General features: G+C 47.7%; 1 protein-coding gene across 1 annotated transcript; it reads right to left on the bottom strand.

The window, feature by feature from the left end:
- Window positions 1-399: 399 nt before the first annotated feature.
- CCNL1 (cyclin L1) lies at window positions 400-12,773 on the bottom strand. The gene is made up of 11 exons (XM_014886161.2): window positions 12,463-12,773; window positions 12,193-12,267; window positions 11,922-12,031; window positions 5,847-5,967; window positions 5,349-5,413; window positions 3,977-4,076; window positions 3,757-3,861; window positions 3,370-3,511; window positions 2,219-2,330; window positions 1,999-2,097; window positions 400-1,352 (listed from the first exon to the last, which is right to left on the bottom strand). Exons 1-11 carry the CDS (start codon window positions 12,718-12,720, stop codon window positions 1,001-1,003), a joined length of 1,539 nt encoding a protein of 512 aa, XP_014741647.2. The 5' UTR covers window positions 12,721-12,773; the 3' UTR covers window positions 400-1,000.
- Window positions 12,774-16,670: the final 3,897 nt, after the last annotated feature.

Here is a 16,670-nt window from a genome sequence, read left to right as displayed (position 1 = left end):
GGGAGAAGCATTTTGGGAGAGCCCAGGGGCTCCAGGGGAGCAGCACAGCAAACACCTCTCACCTGCAGGCTCCAGGCTCTGCTACCACCTGAGCAGCAGCCGGATCAGATTCCTGCTCTGCCCTTCCAGCTCTCCTTTCACATGGCAGGCACAGCTCCAGGGATGTCCCAGCAGCCCATCCCTGGCTCATCCCACTCAACTCCAGAATTCCATGACCATTTATCCCAACTACACCTCCAGGAGGGCACAAACATCCAAAGCTTTCCCAGTTTTCCCTCCCAACACATCCACAACCCCGTGTCCCACGCAGGCACAAAGGTCAAAGCCATGTAAGAAAACCAAGTTTAGTTTGCACACATTTGGCATCCAACAGGCAGTAATAAAAAAAAAAAAAAAAAAAAAGATTTATATTTTATTTCTTGTAAAAATCTTTGAACACATGCAGACTAAAACCAGTGTAAGAAAGTCTCCACCATGTTTAAACAAATAACTATACTTAAATATAAGCGTCTGCAATTGACTGGTATAAAAATAAGGTACATTTTGCTTTTTTACAGAAATCCTTTCTCCAGTTCTCAGCTCAATAAACAATACACAACTCTAATACATACAGTGAACCTGATCGTTTGCCACCTCTGGGATACTGCCAAGGTATTATGTGCAAAAGTTGGTAACAGTTTCTTTCCCGAAAGAAAAAAAAAGTCTCCTACACCTTTTAGAAAACCGAGATGGGGGGAATCGAAATTGCTGCAACCCTGGCAGTCTGTGGGCTCAATGCCAGGGCCCCACAGGCTGCGGTGGGCTCGGTGCTGTGGGTGGGAACTGGCCCAGCCCCACAGGCTGTGCTGGGCTCGGTGCCAGGGGTGGGAGCTGGCCCGGCCCTGTCCAGCAATCCCTGGGGGTGGGATCAGGCCCAGCCCAGCCCCGCAGTCCCCGGGGGCTCAGAGGCGGTGCCAGGGGCAGGATCAGGCCCAGCCCAGCCCCGCAGTCCATGGCAGGCTCAGCGGCGGTGCCGCCCGTGGCCCGAGCGGCCGCTGCCGTGGTGTTTCCCTCCCTTGTGGGAGCGCTCGAAGGAACGCGAGCGTTCGCGCCGCTCCCGGTGGTGGCCGCGCTCGTGCCGGTGCTTCTTGGCCGCCTCCGAGTGCTCCCGGGATTTGCTCTGCGAGCGGGAACGAGACTTTTTCCTCTTGTGGCCGTGTCTGCTGGCGCCCTTGAGCTCCTCGCGGCCGTGCTTGGCCTTGGCGTGGGGCGAGCCGTGGTTGTGGTGCCGCCGGGGGCTCCCGCTGTGGCTCCGTGAGCGGCTGCGAGAGCGGGAGCTGTAGGTGCCCGACAGGCTCCGCCGGTTGTTGTAGCTGCACGAGAGACAACAGTTACACCACGAGAAGAGAACAGCACTCAGTGCCTAGAGCTTTCTAAGGTACTGGAAGAAATCAGGCTTTGGCCCTCAGGGGTGAATGAGAGGACAGGGATGTCTCAGAACCTGCCCTGTGGAAGGCTGGGGTCAGCAGTGTGGGATTTAAGGTGCTTCCAACCCAAACCACTCCTGTGAGTCTTTTAGCTCAGCTCATTTGAAAATAAACAGATCAAACTAAAACCAGAATGCAGCTATCTTTTGCCTTTTTCCTTCAGTGACTTCACTGAGATCCAAGTTGGCAGCCTGAAGATTCTCAGAATACCCTAAAGCCAGCAACTCTCACTGCATCCATCCTCTTCCCTCAGACCGAGAGAGGCAGAGCCCCAGGGAGCACTGGCACAACGAGGCTGCACACCTGGGGCACTTCTCTCCCGTTCCAAGGGCACTGTGCTCCCAGAGACTGCTCTCACTTGTAATGGGAAGACTAACACCAGCCCAGCCCCCTCAGGCACAGCCTGAACTCCTCAGAGCAACTGAGAACGCGACATCAAACCAAGTTTTGCTGGCCAGCACTCGGGGGTGCCCCTGGCAGTGCCAAACCCTGCTGAAGTGCCCCAGAGCCGTGCAGGCCCAGCCCCACTCACTGCCTGCGGGGTGTGTGCGATCGGGATCGGGACTTGGTGCGGGAGCGGGACCTGCTGGCGCTGCGGCTGCTGCGGCTCCTCTTGCTCTCCTTCCTCAGCCTGCAGGGCACAAAACAAACACAAAGTTCACTGCTCAGCCACTGCCACAACACCCAGCAGCTCCCTGCCTGCTGCAAGCATTTGCACTCGAGTGTTTCTGGATCAGAAGAGTGGTACCTACCCGTTGTAAGGGCTCTTTGAGGTTTGCTGCCTCTCTTCTGGCTCTTTTTTAATGGTTTTGGTATTCACAGACACTGGAGACTTCTCCTCTGTTTTTACTTCTCTTGGGGAAGCTAAGAAGTAAATTTCAATTCAAAATCAGTTCTTTTATTCATCTTTTGTCATAAACACACTGTACTTCAGGCACCTTGCATTAGGCGTAGCTAGGAACTCTACATCTATTATTTCATCCCATCTCTCCACTTATATTCACTCCTGGAATGGGATATTCGTGGGGAAACGCTCTGTCCATGAAGGGGGAACAGCACTGGGACCCTCAGAGCACACAGCCATGCTCACCTGGGGCCAAAAGGTACAAAAGAGAAGCTGTCCTTGTGCCCCACAATACAGAACTTCTTACCTTGGCATTTATTTCCAATGCTATAGAAAGGATTAAGCCTTCTCAGCCAAATAACAGATTTTATCTTTACAATAATAGCACAAATCTAAATGAGTAACAAATAAAATTATCTAGTTACTACATCAGTCTGTCTCTACAGACAGTTGGTACAGCCCAGAGATGGATTCACCTTCCATGGAAGGGCTGTTAAGCCCAGCAGAGCTTTCAAACTCTTCCAACCTCAGCTCCCTCTCCTGGCAGAAAATACTTCCCTTGTTCCCTAAGAAAATCACACCGCCCATCCCAGAGACCTCTGAACACTCAGGACTCTTCAGGAGAAACCACGAGAGTTCAGACAGACTGTTCCATTTAATTCCCTGGTGCCAAGGCAGTGCTGGGCCTCTCCCTCCTCCATTTCCTGCCCACCAGCTGTCTGCCCTCCCTGCACCAAACACTTGCCAAGTGCATTAAAAACAACCAGGGGAAGGAATTTTCACAGATACCTGCTGCAAAAGGGGCCATGAAGGCTATTGCAGCACCCCCAAATTAAATCCAAAAAGCCTCTCTTCACATCACAGAACACACAACAACTCCTGCTTCATTATCTCATTCCCTTAAGGGTGCATATTAATAATACATCACTCTCTTACCTGGGGAAATATGGAATAAAGCATCTCTTTTCTTTCTAATCTGGTCTCAAGGTTTTGAGAGTGGTTTTAAAATTACGTTAAAGAAAACAAAAAAATGTTCTTCTGTTCAGAAAACAGACTTACATGGTTTGGATGCAGGAGAAAAGCCACCCAGTGTTGAGAGTGCTGGAGTTCCATCTGGATTTAAACCTTTTGCCTTCAGCTTTGCCTCCTGTAGTGCCATCTTCCTCTTTTCTACTTCTTTATCCAGAAATTCGTAATTGGGCTGTAGAAGTAACAACCAGGTAAGAAGTTGAACTAATGTAATTCATATTGAATCTAATTTCTGAAAAACACTGAGTTGGCTGTTAATGACGTGTCAGTAATGCAACTTCCAGAATTTGTTCTCTCCTGAGGAGCCCTTCCCATTAGCACATCTGTATTGGGCACTCCCAAACTTTTCTGGACAACCATAACTCAGCTCCAGCCACGTTGAGCATCAAGCAGCAAAACCCAACACGTCAAACTCACCTTCTTCCTGGTGTAAAGCTTCAGAGTTGTTAAGCAGATCTCCTGAATCTCCTCTTCCGTGGTGCCAAAGAGCAGGAACCAATGGGGACGGGTAGGGAGCGGGATCTGAAAAATCAAACGAAGAGAAGCTTACTGGAGATTTGGGGCCAGGTTTTGCTGAAACGTTTCCTGGGAAGCAGAGCAGCAGCACTGCAGGCAGGGGTGGTGCAGGCAGGCTCACCTGCAGGGCTCTGGCAGCGAGGTAAATGCACGCACACGCGATGGTCTCCGGCTGGAAGCGAACGAACACGTTCGTCCGCAGGCTGTCGTTCATGTAATTCCTAAAAAAACAAAGCAGCACAGCTTGGAACTCCACTTTGCTGTTTTGCAGAGGATAACAATACTGGAGACTCAATTGACTTTATTATTTTTTCTGTTGTTACATTAAACGTGTGATTTCTTTCAGGTTGTGCTGGATGTTTACATGTGTCACTAACAGTTTGCACCGCTGCCACTGTTTTAAACCCCAAGGCAATAAAGTGGAGCAATAAATCCAAGCAGTGTGGAACGGCCACTTCCTAGGTTAAGTTACCCTGGGAAGTGCCCACTGAGTTACAATTTAACAAGTACTTTGCATCTGTGCAGCTGATTGTCTTAAACAGCAATGGGTTTGTGTTTAAAAATGAATGTAGAACTCAAGAGCCATCAGGAGAGCAAGGTGCATTTTCAACCTACCATTATGCAGAGGCTACGTGCAGCCTGCAGAGTTCACAGAACTCTGACTGCATTTCCATTTGTGTGCTTTGAGTCACTTTAACTTCACCCAGGGAGGTGCACCCCATTTGCTCCCCGAGTGTTGGAACAGATCTGTGAATTAGAACTGGGTCCCCAGTCTCCTGTTGTTGCACAGGGCTGGCACTGCCCATAACACAAGCCCAGAGATGCAGTGAACAGCAGAGCTCCAGGATTTCCAAATTCCCAATATGGGAGAGAGAACAGCAGTCAGTCAGTGAGGACTGTACACCCCCATGCCCAGCCTGGCTGCTAAGTGAACATGCTGCATGCACTGTCCTCTGTTTAACTCCAGTTTAATCGTTAAATCAACTAAAGAAACGCTGGTAGAATTGTCCCCCACGTGTCCTTTAACATACAGCAGGTAGGCAACAAAGACATTGAGAAAGAGTTGTAACAGTTACTTCTAGAACCAAATATACAAATCCTGGCGCCAGGACAGAACTAGGAGGTGCTGCCCGCTGGCTTTGGGTGACGGCAGTGAACTCGCTGAGGCTTGCACTGGCTTGGCTGGAGAGAAGGGCAGCCAAAGCAGCCATCCCCAGGTCATGGGCTGAGGTGCAGAGGGCAGAGCTCTATGACTTACCAGCAGGGACTACCCTTCAATCAAAGAGTAGAAAAAAGAACAAAGTTAAATTGAGTTCTCCATCGCTAAGCTGGAATCAAGCCATGAAAATAGTAAGCAGAAACAAGCACCACGAGATTGTCCAAATGTGTTTGGGTGGTAACTTACATCTCATTGCTTTGCATAGGGATCAGCAGGCTTGTTATTTCTGCTACTATTTTCCTGGCTAGGAAAAGAATGGAAAATTGCAACTTACCAGGCTGTCTGTACCAGGGTTTGATTACGTTCACATTCTAGGACTTGTAAATACATAACAATGATCTGAGGAATAAGGAGGAGGGAAAAGAGAAGAAAAGACTCAGTTTCAACACATGAAGTAGGAGTAAGGAACTAAATATATATATATGTAAAAACAAAATCAAGCAGTATGCCCAAACAATGGGGGCTCCTTCTCTCCAAGCACACACTCTAAGCTCTCATGTCACCCCATCACGTTCAAATGTCAATTCTTTATTTCACTACTTTCCCACTGTTTTCAAATCAGCCACCTTTACCCTCGTCCAGGGAAGTGACTTTTTTCACAGTCAATATGGCTGTTTGCCCAAGTACTCTGGCAAAACCATTAATAACTACAGAGGAATAAAAAGAGAAGAAATTCAGGTCATTCTGACACCTGTGTTCCTTGTTCCACAGCTCCCAGTGATGCCACCAAGGTAGAGTAAGAATTACAATTACATTATCATTGAGAACTCACCTTATGAGGATGCTTGACATGAACACAAAATCCCAACTCCTTCAGTACCCTCCTTTCTGCTTTGATTACTTGATTTTTGGTGTTTATGTAGTTCTGATCAAGTATCAGGGGGCTTGGAGTCCTATAGTTTGCAAGAAATAAAATCAAAACTGTTTTGCATATCCAAAAACAACGACAACTCTGTTTTCCCTTCCAACCAACTAATGGCAACAGAAACCGGTTTTCAACTCCTGCAAGCAAGTTTAAGCATTAATCTTGTGCTGTCCAAGTTTAGATAAACTAGTTTAGTTGCTGCTTTTGGCTAGCTATAGATTAGATGGCTGAGATTAAAAAAAAAATAAATAACCTTCTGCTCCTGTGTATGCCAACTGCACTGCTCCAGCTGCTGGAAGGAGTTGGCTTGATGGGGGCACTCCTAAGAACTTTTCCTCTCTGTGGCAGAGGTGGCAGAAGGAATCCTTTGCCAGGCAGGATTTCAAAGCAGAAGTATGTCACAACACGGTTCTTTCTTTCTCACTGGTACAAAGTAGCAACTCGTGCTCTAGGAATTGCAGTTTCACCCTTCAGAGAAGCCAGCCCTGCCCTGTGAGGTGTGAGAAGCTGAGGGAAGCACAGAATGAACCTGGGAAATGGGCACGGATCTGCCTGGGACTCTGGGCCTGCTCCCCTCTCCAGTGGTAGCAGGGATGATCCTGCTGCTGTTTGCATTTAAAAACCACAGCTCATTTCAGAGAGAGAGATTTCCAACTCCAGCACTGTCAATCCTAATTCCTTCCAAATCCAACCCCTGAACTGTCCAGAGCACGTTCAACCACAAAAACCTTCTGAACACTTGATGCACAAGTGTCACACTCCATTGCATATTCTTTGCTTTGTCCGTGCTTAGACTTGACCTTTCAACATTCCACATGGGATATTTTAATCCACTTCCTCCTGAAGACAGACCAGCTTTTTCCCTGTAATATGCCTCACACATTCCATGTGCTTTCCAAAGCAGAATAATGTTTTTGCAGCTCGTTATGCTCTAATAAACCACGGTCTGTGTACATGATACACCCCAAGCACCGATGACAAATTTATTTTACATTACCTTCAAAAGAAAAAAAAAAAAGTAATGCAAAGTGGATTCAAAATACAGCTTTTGTTGTATCAGACAAAATATTTCACTGCCAACTTGCAAATTCCATGAGTGGGTCTCACTTCTCTTCCCTGACAGGTCACAGAATAGAAAAAAACACTCCAAAAATCAAGGTTCCCACCTCAGGAAGAAAAGGTGGATTTAATGACAAGGCTGGAATAATCCAGTTTATGCCACGACTTCTGCAGTCAGCTGGACAGGCACCGATGGGCAAAGGACACAACAAACTTTTCTAACAAAAGCATCTTCACGTGCAGCTGAAGCACGAGCTGTCCCTGCTCTTCCACGGGGCTGATGCAGCTCCCAGCTCTGGAATAAAAAACTGCAGCTCCTGCTGCCAGGATGGAGCTCAGTTCAAGCACTGTCTCATCCTATGAAGTGCCAGGTTTGCCGTGTTCCAGCAGAGTAACTTCTCTAGTTAAGTGTTACTCTCACTCAGCAGGACGAGCTGATAAAGTTTTTCATTTCAGCTCCTCTAAGTAAACCCAAAGCCGGGAGACTTTTTCTTTTGTTCATGGTTAATTGTTTTTCTTTTCTTCCCATAAATTAAAGTTAAAGCTTTTCAAGCCTCTTTAGGGTAACTGCTTGAGTGAGGAGCTGATTTTGTCTGAGCACTTCAGAGACAGGCTGCACTCAGTGCTCTGGAGTGGGACAGTGGAACAGCCAAGCTGAGTTCTCGCCATCAGTGATGCTGATTCACTTAAATTCATTCCCATCAATTTTACTGGTGCTGATAACATTTCCTTCAGCATTGCTCTCCACAGTTTCATCTGGAGATCGCTGGCATTAACAGGATCTGCAGAGCAGCACCCAGTGCCAGTTGAGGTGTCCAGGCAGTTTGTGAGCAGGAAGTTTCATCACAGCTGGGAGATCCTGGGTTAAACCCTCAGGACAGCCATGACTTCCAGTCTATTAAAACATAGTGGGACTGCTCAGGATTATCCACCAGCCCACCTTCCACGTGTCCCTGCATTCCCTGAGAGCTCTGGGAGGAAGTTAAGGTGGCTCCAGGTGCAGCAGGACAGATGGGAGCCTTTAATGAATTTTAAGTTTTCACTGTCCTTGCACAGATCAGCACCAACAGCTCACACTTGGCCCACGTCCCACAGCATGGGACAGTAAAACCCAGCATGCCAAGTGTGCTTTGCTTTACTCTGCTGTGCCACATTCCTTTGATCACAAGTCCTACAGCCCAAAGGAAGCCATGAAAACCATCAGTTTATCCAGACAAATGCAGCCTTTTATCCACTCATGGAAAAATAAACATCTGCAGGAGACTCAAGTGTTTTACTGCACCTTAGTACTGGCACAAGTCAGGTTCTCCACTGCATTGATTCACCAATTTAATACTTTTGCCATATACTCTGCAATGTTGGTGAACAATTATTTATAACTTAGAAACTTCTGAGATTCCCCTTTGAAAAAGTTTGTTTTCTACTAAGAAAAAAAGAGGAACTTTGCCAGTGCATTTGCTGCACTTAATTCTCAGTCCAAGAATTATCTTAGGGCCAAGTAACAAGCCAGAGAAAAAGAATTTGTAAGCTTAATATATGAAATATAAGCTTCAAAGCCTGTATAGCCAAGGAGTGTTGCAAGCTCCTACTTGGAATCTGTTCCTACAGACCAGCACTAGAGCTCCAGGCAAGACTTCATCTTTAAGAACAGAGCACACAATGGCCCCTCTGGGAAGTCAATCCAACACTTCAGATGCAAAACTTGATTGGGATTTAGATTGTGTAACAACCCAGAAGATTAACACACGCTGCAATGTGTTTGTAACAATAAATAAATTACAAATACCTTTTTTTAAAAATCGCTCTGACAATTGAGACCTAAGTTCTCCACACAGCTGCAGCTTCATTTGGTGTAACATTAAACTTTGATGTCTTTGGCATGACTAACACTTGAAGGAACAGTGCCCTGCGTGGAGTTTTGTTCCTAATGAGCAAAGCACTTGTGACAAGTCCAGCAGAGCACCAGCACCTCATTTCAAGGAGCAGAGATGTGTTCTGCTGCTCAGTAAAAGAACACCAGCTCTCTGTTTGTCTCCAGGATCACAACCACAAGCAGCACGGGTTTGCAGGCAGTCTGAAGGCACTAAGGACGTGTGTCATTACTGCAGCCCCACTGCAGGGCCCCTGAGTGAGGAACAGCTGACTGAGCACCTCAAAGCACCATGTGAGATTACAGCACCACACGAGTCACATTTCCAGTCTCAGGACCTTCTGAAGCTTTCAGGCACAGTTAAAAGAAATAAAATCAACTTCAAACTACATTCTACAAGTTAAACAACAGTTGCACTTTGCTCAGAACAGAGATGTTTTGGCACACAGTTATTTAAAAAGCAGTTTTTCCATAGTACGAGCTTTTCTCCATGCACACAAACATTTTTACATGCAGTTCTACATCACATATGCTCGTCAAAGATCCCAAAGAAAATATGCTTGTCCAAAACACTTGTTTAGCTTTTTCTTACTTCTCAGCATTAGAAATACCACCTCAGTTGACTACATGTCTCATAAAAAGAAAATTCCAATGCAATTCCCAGTTCTGCAAACAGGTACATAGAAGGGACTGCTTACATCATAGTTGATAAAAATGTACAAATTCAAAGTCTTCCGTACCCTTGTTTTACTGTCAATTCAAACTGCAATTATACAGAGCCAGAAAGTGGAACTAAGAACCCAAAACTGGTTAAGAAAGAAAGCAAAGCCTACCCAAACTACCCCAAATTGGTGTGCAGGTTAAGAGCTTCAGTTAACAGAAATGCTAGACTAAAAAAAATAGAAAGTACAGCAGCCTGTTTCAGTTCTGGGTCGTGTGTGAGAAACTAACTACAGCCTAAGTGTTAGCTTCAGTAAAAAAAAAATAATAATAATAAAAAAAAAAAAAGGTCAAGCTAGTATTCTAAAAACCTGGACAGCAAAGAAAAAAGCTTATAACAAGATACAGGAGTTCTTCCAAATGGTTCACCAGCGGCCAACCTGTTAGTCCCCCGATTCCAGTGACCTATGCTCAGAGCACTGGCTTCTCCTTGGGGATTTTCGATACTTCACTCACTGTTGCCATGACGACAGCTTCATCTTTATGTACCACTCCACATCACCCAGGCTTTGGTAAATGTAGCTGGTCGCTGTATAGTCGGTTGCAAGGGAAAAAAGAGTTGAAGTTAATAACGTGTACAGGTGATTGAATTGTCAGCTTGTAAAAAGTACAGAAAAACGTTTACATCCTGCTTGCTAAAAAAAAAAAAAGGGGGGGGGGTATGTGCAAGTCTGAATGTCAGACTGCAGCATTTTTAAGGTTAATTTCATGCAGATTCACTCAGAATCGCAGAGCAACAATACCCATTTCTCCCGAAAATAATGGGTAGCAGTGCACGATTTCTCTGGACATGATGCACTTTAGGCACCACGTAACATGCACAAGTTGGGAATTGGAACAGGCTAGCTGGAAAGATTTAAATTCACAGGTTAAGTTCAGTTTCTCTGGTCCTTCACACAGCACAAAGAAACAACTAATTTATATTCTCGTTGCAAAGAGAAGCAAGGCATATGATTAATTAACCTTTGCTGCCTGGACAGAGGCCAGAACGTTACTAATCACTGAGCCTGCTCCAGGAATTCCAATAACCAGACTCCCTTAATAACTGTGGAAGACAATCCCACTGAATTCACACCTGGCAGAACTTCACACAGCTCCCTCAGGCCCATCAGGGAGAACAGCTTTAAAGGCTGGACTGAACAAAGCTAAATTCCAAAGTGTAACACCAACTCTTCCTTCTTGGATCTAGAACTAACTAGGACAACACCATCAGGAGGCAATAAAAGCCCCATTCTGGCTTCAGCATAACCAGGATAAAAACACCAACAAACAGCTGGATTCCCTAAGGGATTTCTACTCTGTTTCTCAGAAAAGCTTGCACAACACGAGTTCAAATTCCTGCCGTCACCTGGTGACAGAGGGCAGGGAAATAAAGTGTAAATTTATCACTGTAGCTGAAAACAAAATCCTTTTGTAACTACAGAGTACCTGAAACTTTAAGCAATCAGGCACCAGAAGGAAAGATGAAGCCTCCAATCCCAGACTGAGACACTGTTGCCAAACAGAATTAAGGAAATTTGTGTTCAACAGTAACCTAGAGAACTCTTTCCATTCAACCACACCTTGTTCCTTTCAATGCATCGATGATTTGCTTTACACATGGAAAACGATGCTTTACACACAAAGAGCAGCATTAAGCACTCAGAACTGGGACAGCTCTACCTGGCCAGGTGAGCCCCCACTCCACCTGTGCAGGCACACGGCACCAGAACAAAGCAGCTCTCACTTTCTGCACCTAAAAATGCCTTCGGCCTCCCAGACTCAATTACACGCTCCTCATCACTACAGCTGCAAACACCGCAGGCCAAACCCGACCTTTTGTCAGCTACTTTCTAAAATGGCTTTTTCTAGAAGGCAACATGGTCACCACTGAAAGTTCAGCTTCTTCTTAGGAAGTACTTTCTTAGCACCACAACCACACGTAGGCAGCCACAGATTAAGGAGAAAAAAATCATCAGGATAGCCGAGTATACTTAAAAATCTGGAGAATATACAGCAACTCACTAACCGGCTACTCACACCTAAGATTACTTTACAATAACTACAAGACGTCCAAAAAACCAACAGACCTGAAACTACGACCACGGTCCTAAAACTAGAAACAATACTTGCCAATCGTAACTTGTAGCTAAATCAACAACGAAAACGGGTCTACCAAGTGAACAAAAGCAGAAGCAGCCGAGATTGCACTGTACTGCCTACACAGCAGCCAACGGGCACTCCCTTCTCAATTTTAGGTCGTTGAACTTAGCCTGGAAAAATACTGTGAATTGAGAACTGCAGCGTACATTAGTGGTAACAGATGCTGATACTCATAACGAAGCTGATCTTACCTTTTAGCTCTTAACTGCCGCAAGTGATGGAACACGTTGATCACGTCCCTTATCCGACGAGGCGCCTCTTCGATTTTGGACGCGAGATTGATGCAGGCCATAGCAACAATCTGAAAAGAAGCCCCGTTTCCGTTAAGCAAACAATTCTCAGGCCAGATAAACGGAGAATTACGTAACTAAGAAGCAAATCCGCCAGGCTCGAAGCGAGCGGCCTGCGTGGCGCGTGGCCGCCCCAGCCGCCCTCTCCCGGTGCCCCTGGGGCCGCGCTCACCTCGAAGCTGTGCTTGACGAAGGACTTGGAGTAGAAGAACCGATGGAACAGCACCTGCCCCGTCGCCATGGCCACCTGTGCGGGCAGAGCAGGAGGAAGGAGAAGGAGCCGAGTCAGTGCCCTGGCCCAGCCGCCGCCATTTTGTGTGAGGCACCGCCGCCCCCCCCCCGCGCCGCCTCACGCCCTTCCCGCCGCCACAATGGCGGCACCCGCCCTTCCCTTCTCTTCTCTTCTTCCTTTCCTCCCCTGGAAGCCCCGGCCATGGCCCACCTGCGGCAGCCGCAGCAGGATGCCGGCCGCTTGGATGAGCTCGCAGCCCAGGATGCGCAAGTCGGTCTCGCACTGCAGGTCCAGCCCGTCCTGCATGGAGGGGGTGGGCGAGAGCCGCTCCTCGGGGATCAGCGAGTGGTCGATGGTCAGCGATACCTCGGAGTAGAGCCGGTCACCGATGAGGATGCCAGGGGGGGCAGGGGCTGCGGGCGCGGCGGGGGCTGCGGGCGCGGCGGGGCCCGGGTGCGCGGCGGCCATGGCGGCGTGAGCGGGCGCTGGGTCCGGGTCCGCTCCCGGCAGCGGCCGCGCGCCGACTGCGCGGCCCCGCGCGTGACGCACGCACCAGCGCCGCGCGCGCGCGAGCGCGGGGGACGGCGGGAAAAAAGAGTCCCCGGGCCACGCCCCGGGAGCGGGAAGGGGACAGGGAATGTTACCGGGAACCAGAACGGAACCGGGAATGAGAAAAAAAACAGGACAGGCACAGCAAATAAGGGACCGGGACCAGGATTCCGGAACGGTACCAGCTGTAAACCAGCGCAGAATAACGGGGTGTGCTGGATAAAGCGCGGTTTAACCACGGGATTACCGCAGTAGTTGGAGCTGGATCTTGCAGGGTCTGTCCAGTCCAACCTTGCCATGGGCAGAAACATGCTACAGAATAGATTTATGAAACATAGAAATATCCCATAAGTAGTTAACCAGGGTTCGGGTCCTGGATCCAAGCCCTGTTTTGGAGTTTTTATGTTCTGTATACGCCACATAGGGAAAATAAATCCATAAATTTGAGTAAAATTAAAGTGATTGTGGGTTATTACTCGCAAAAGACGGGCTGCGCCTTTCCGGACTGGAAACGTGAGCGGGAAAGTTGCCACCCACTTCGTTTATTAAGGAAAAGCAAAAATTAACCAGCTCCTGCAGTTTTAGCGGTTTTAAGTAATAAATGAACAATAAACGAGGAAATATTCCCACATGGCGAGACGCGCGGAAGAGCACAGCGCCCGCGCACGTCAAACACCGCGCTCCCGAACGCCGCCAGTGTCCCGGCGCTGCCGGCCAGGCTCGCATGTCGCGACAATCGCCGCTGTCAGCAGTGTCTCAGTGCTCCCGGCCAGGCCCGCATGTCGCGACATTCCCCCGCTGTCGCGACCACGCGGGACGCGGCGACCGGGACAGCGCCGGCGATTGCGTCACTTCTGGGAAGGGCCGCAGCACAGCCCCGCGCCGCGCGCCCCAGATCCCTCCGCGGCCGTTACTGCGCGCGCGCGCCAAGCGGGGAAGGCCCGCCCCTCTCCGCTGCAGCCGCGGCCTCTGATTGGCTCGCTGGGTTTGAGTGGCAGCGGCGCCTGAGGGGCCGTGGCCGCCATGTTGTGTGGGGAGCGGGCGGCCCCGCCTTGCCCGGCTTCCGGGAACGGTCACAGAATCCCCGAGTGCCAGAGCTTGGGAAAAAACTCCACCACGGAGTCCGAGCTGTGACGGATCCCCACGTTGTCATCAGTCCAGAGCACTGAGTGCAACGTCCAGAAATTCCTTGGAAACCTCCAGGGATGGGGGCTCCAAACCTCGCTGGGCAGTTCCGAGGCCTGAGCACCCTTTCCGTGGAGAAATTCCTGCTGATGTCCAGCCTGAGGCCATTCCCTCTCCTCCTGCCCCTGTTCGCTGGGAGCACAGCCCAATCCCAGCCTGGCTGTCCCCTCCTGTCAGAGAGTTGTGGAGAGCCACAAGTCCCCCTTGATCCCCCTTTCCTCCAGGCTGAGCCCCTTCCCAGCTCCCTCAGGAATTCTCTAGCCCCTTCCCCATCTCCCTCAGGAATTCTCCAGCCCCTTCCCAGCTCCCTCAGGATCAGCCGTGAGGAGGAGGCCGAGGTGCTCAAGGTCTGCTCATCCTCCTCACAGAGTGTGGAGCAGTGCCAAATTCTGTGTCACGGTTACAGTCATTAATAAACCTGCCCAGTTTTACAAACACGTCTTTTAGAAAGGTCCCCGCGATACGTTTGGTTTTTACCCTTCTTTTCCTATTATAGTTTTGGGCTTCGGAGTCTGTAACTGTCACCAAAATAGTGGTTTTTTAAATGGAAATAAAGCGTTTAATTGGGAGCTGTTTTATGTGCAGATTCATGACTCAGCAGGGATCCTGGCTATTTGGAAAGGACATTATTTATTATTCAGTTATTTGGAATAGTTCATCCTATTTTCCTGGCCCTTTGACAACTCCCCTCCTACAGCCATGTGCTGTCCGATCTCTGAGATTGTCAAAACAATTTTACACGGAATTAAAAAAAAATCTCACCACCGACCTGGAACAGCACTGGCATTTTAGAAACCTGGAACAGGCTTTGGAGTTGTGATAACAGAGCCAAAAAAAGTCCTATGTACCACAGTGCTGGTGCTAAACACCTCTGCAATGGCAAAAAGCAATGTACAGCCCACGGAAATGCACTGGAGATTAAAGGACTCATAATAAAAGGAGAGCTGGGAAAAGCTGACTCAGTTCTCTGACCCTCAGAATACCCTGAAGTGAAAATCCCGGGTTAGGTGGCATTTGCAGAAGGCAAGCAGCGTTTTCCATTTCCCTCCCAGGTACCACCCTGTGCCAAAGGGGCTGGAAAGGAGGAAAAACGAGTCATGGAAGCAGCAGGTGTCAGCACAGTGGAATTTGCCCACTCTTATTTTTTTTTCCATGCACACACCCATCATTTATTGCTTTTAATGCGCTCTAGTTTTCCAGGTTCCACTTTGATATTTCCAAAAGCTGGAGAGATTTGTACTTGCTCTTCTGACGCAGCTCGACCCACTTGTCTGTTCTTACCAATTCCCAATCCTCGATGATTTTCTGTGAGTATTTTTGAACTCGATGAAGATGAGCAGTGCTTTGTTGCCAGGACACTGCTGGAAAATAGCATCAATCAATAATTGCTGCTGGAGTCATGATGAGGCATTAACGAGCTTGCTTCTCCTGGAGCCCTTTGGCCCTGCAGGCCACGGGAGCTGCTCTTTAAATCAGTTGTACACAAATATAAACGGATTTTGTTCTTCCAGGTATCCGATTGCAGAGACAGACACCAAAGCTGAGCGATGAATAAAGGGGGAAAAGGAAAAACATAATGGAAAGCGAGTTTTGAGTATCCCAAACTGTCTCTTCTGGTGGGCACTGACATCACCTCAGTGCCTAAATCCCCTCAGGATTTACAGGCTTGGCAACAAATGTTTCCCAGAACAAAATACAAAAACTTCCTTTGCAAATTGCTACAAATTATAGTGTGTTATTACCTTAACAGAAAATAAAAGATTATTTTGGGAAAATAAGAATCTGTGATGACAGAAAAATCTGATTTCCTTGAAGAATGATGGCTGTAAGAAAGCAACGTGACAGGAATTTAGGCAGCAAAATATTTTGACATGAGCTGATATCTAAAAGTTTCTGCTGTCATATCAAAATACATGAGACTAGGAATGCAGAATATGCTTAGCTCAACTTATTGATGAATTGATTCATTAAATTCTAAAATCTCCAGAGTAAAACATTAGTTGAAAGTTGTTTGTGGGGTTTTATTTCCTAGTAATTTTTCCAAGTAATTTAAGAGACTGAATTTAATTCTTCATGCTAAATGTGATAAAATAATTGAGAATCTGGAATTCCCCTCCATCTCAATGGTAAAAATCTGCATTATCAGCTGGAACAGGAGTTCTGATGGCAAGAACAGCCCCCGTATGTGTCGAGTACTGGGTTGACATTGATATAAGAGTTTGGTGCCAAAAAAACTTGGCAGTGGGATTTATTCCAGCTGGATAAACGGCGTTCTGCTCTGCCAAATTATCACTTGAACAGAAATTCGTTAGATACCTTTATGAAAGATTTGTAGAGACTCCAATTTCGGGCTCTGAATTAACAGCTCAGAGGAACAAGGAGGATTATTTGAAATCGTTCCCAGAGGGCGAGTTCTTTAAGCTCTTACTCACTGCTTTTGAAAGAGAAACGAGGAATTGAGCAGTGGAGTCACACCCCGCAGTTTGCACCGTGAATAAGCGGGTGTGAAACCAGGGCACTTGGGATACACTGGGCTGTAAATGTTTCTCTGTTTCAGGTTAACTGAGCCTTTACCTTCCACTCCCCGAATCCCTCCCTGCCCTGGTTTCAGCAGAATTCCTCTCTTTCGTTTCTTATTTACTGCAGTGGAGGCATAGCTGGCTTAAAGTATCAAGAAATTATTT

This window comes from Sturnus vulgaris, chromosome 10, assembly GCF_052056855.1.
Source record: "Sturnus vulgaris isolate bStuVul1 chromosome 10, bStuVul1.hap1, whole genome shotgun sequence".
NCBI lineage: Eukaryota > Metazoa > Chordata > Aves > Passeriformes > Sturnidae > Sturnus > Sturnus vulgaris.
This window is presented reverse-complemented; position numbering and strand designations above follow the sequence as displayed.

What these genes read in the sequence shown, in the direction of transcription:
- CCNL1 (XM_014886161.2), bottom strand. Translation starts at nt 12,720, where the DNA reads ATGGCCGCCGCGCACCCGGGCCCCGCCGCGCCCGCAGCCCCCGCCGCG. An exon ending in TCCTGCTGCGGCTGCCGCAG is followed by an intron (nt 12,268 to 12,462) that starts GTGGGCCATGGC and finishes CTGCCCGCACAG; the next exon opens with GTGGCCATGGCGACGGGGCA. An exon ending in TCGCTGCCAGAGCCCTGCAG is followed by an intron (nt 3,862 to 3,976) that starts GTGAGCCTGCCT and finishes TTGATTTTTCAG; the next exon opens with ATCCCGCTCCCTACCCGTCC.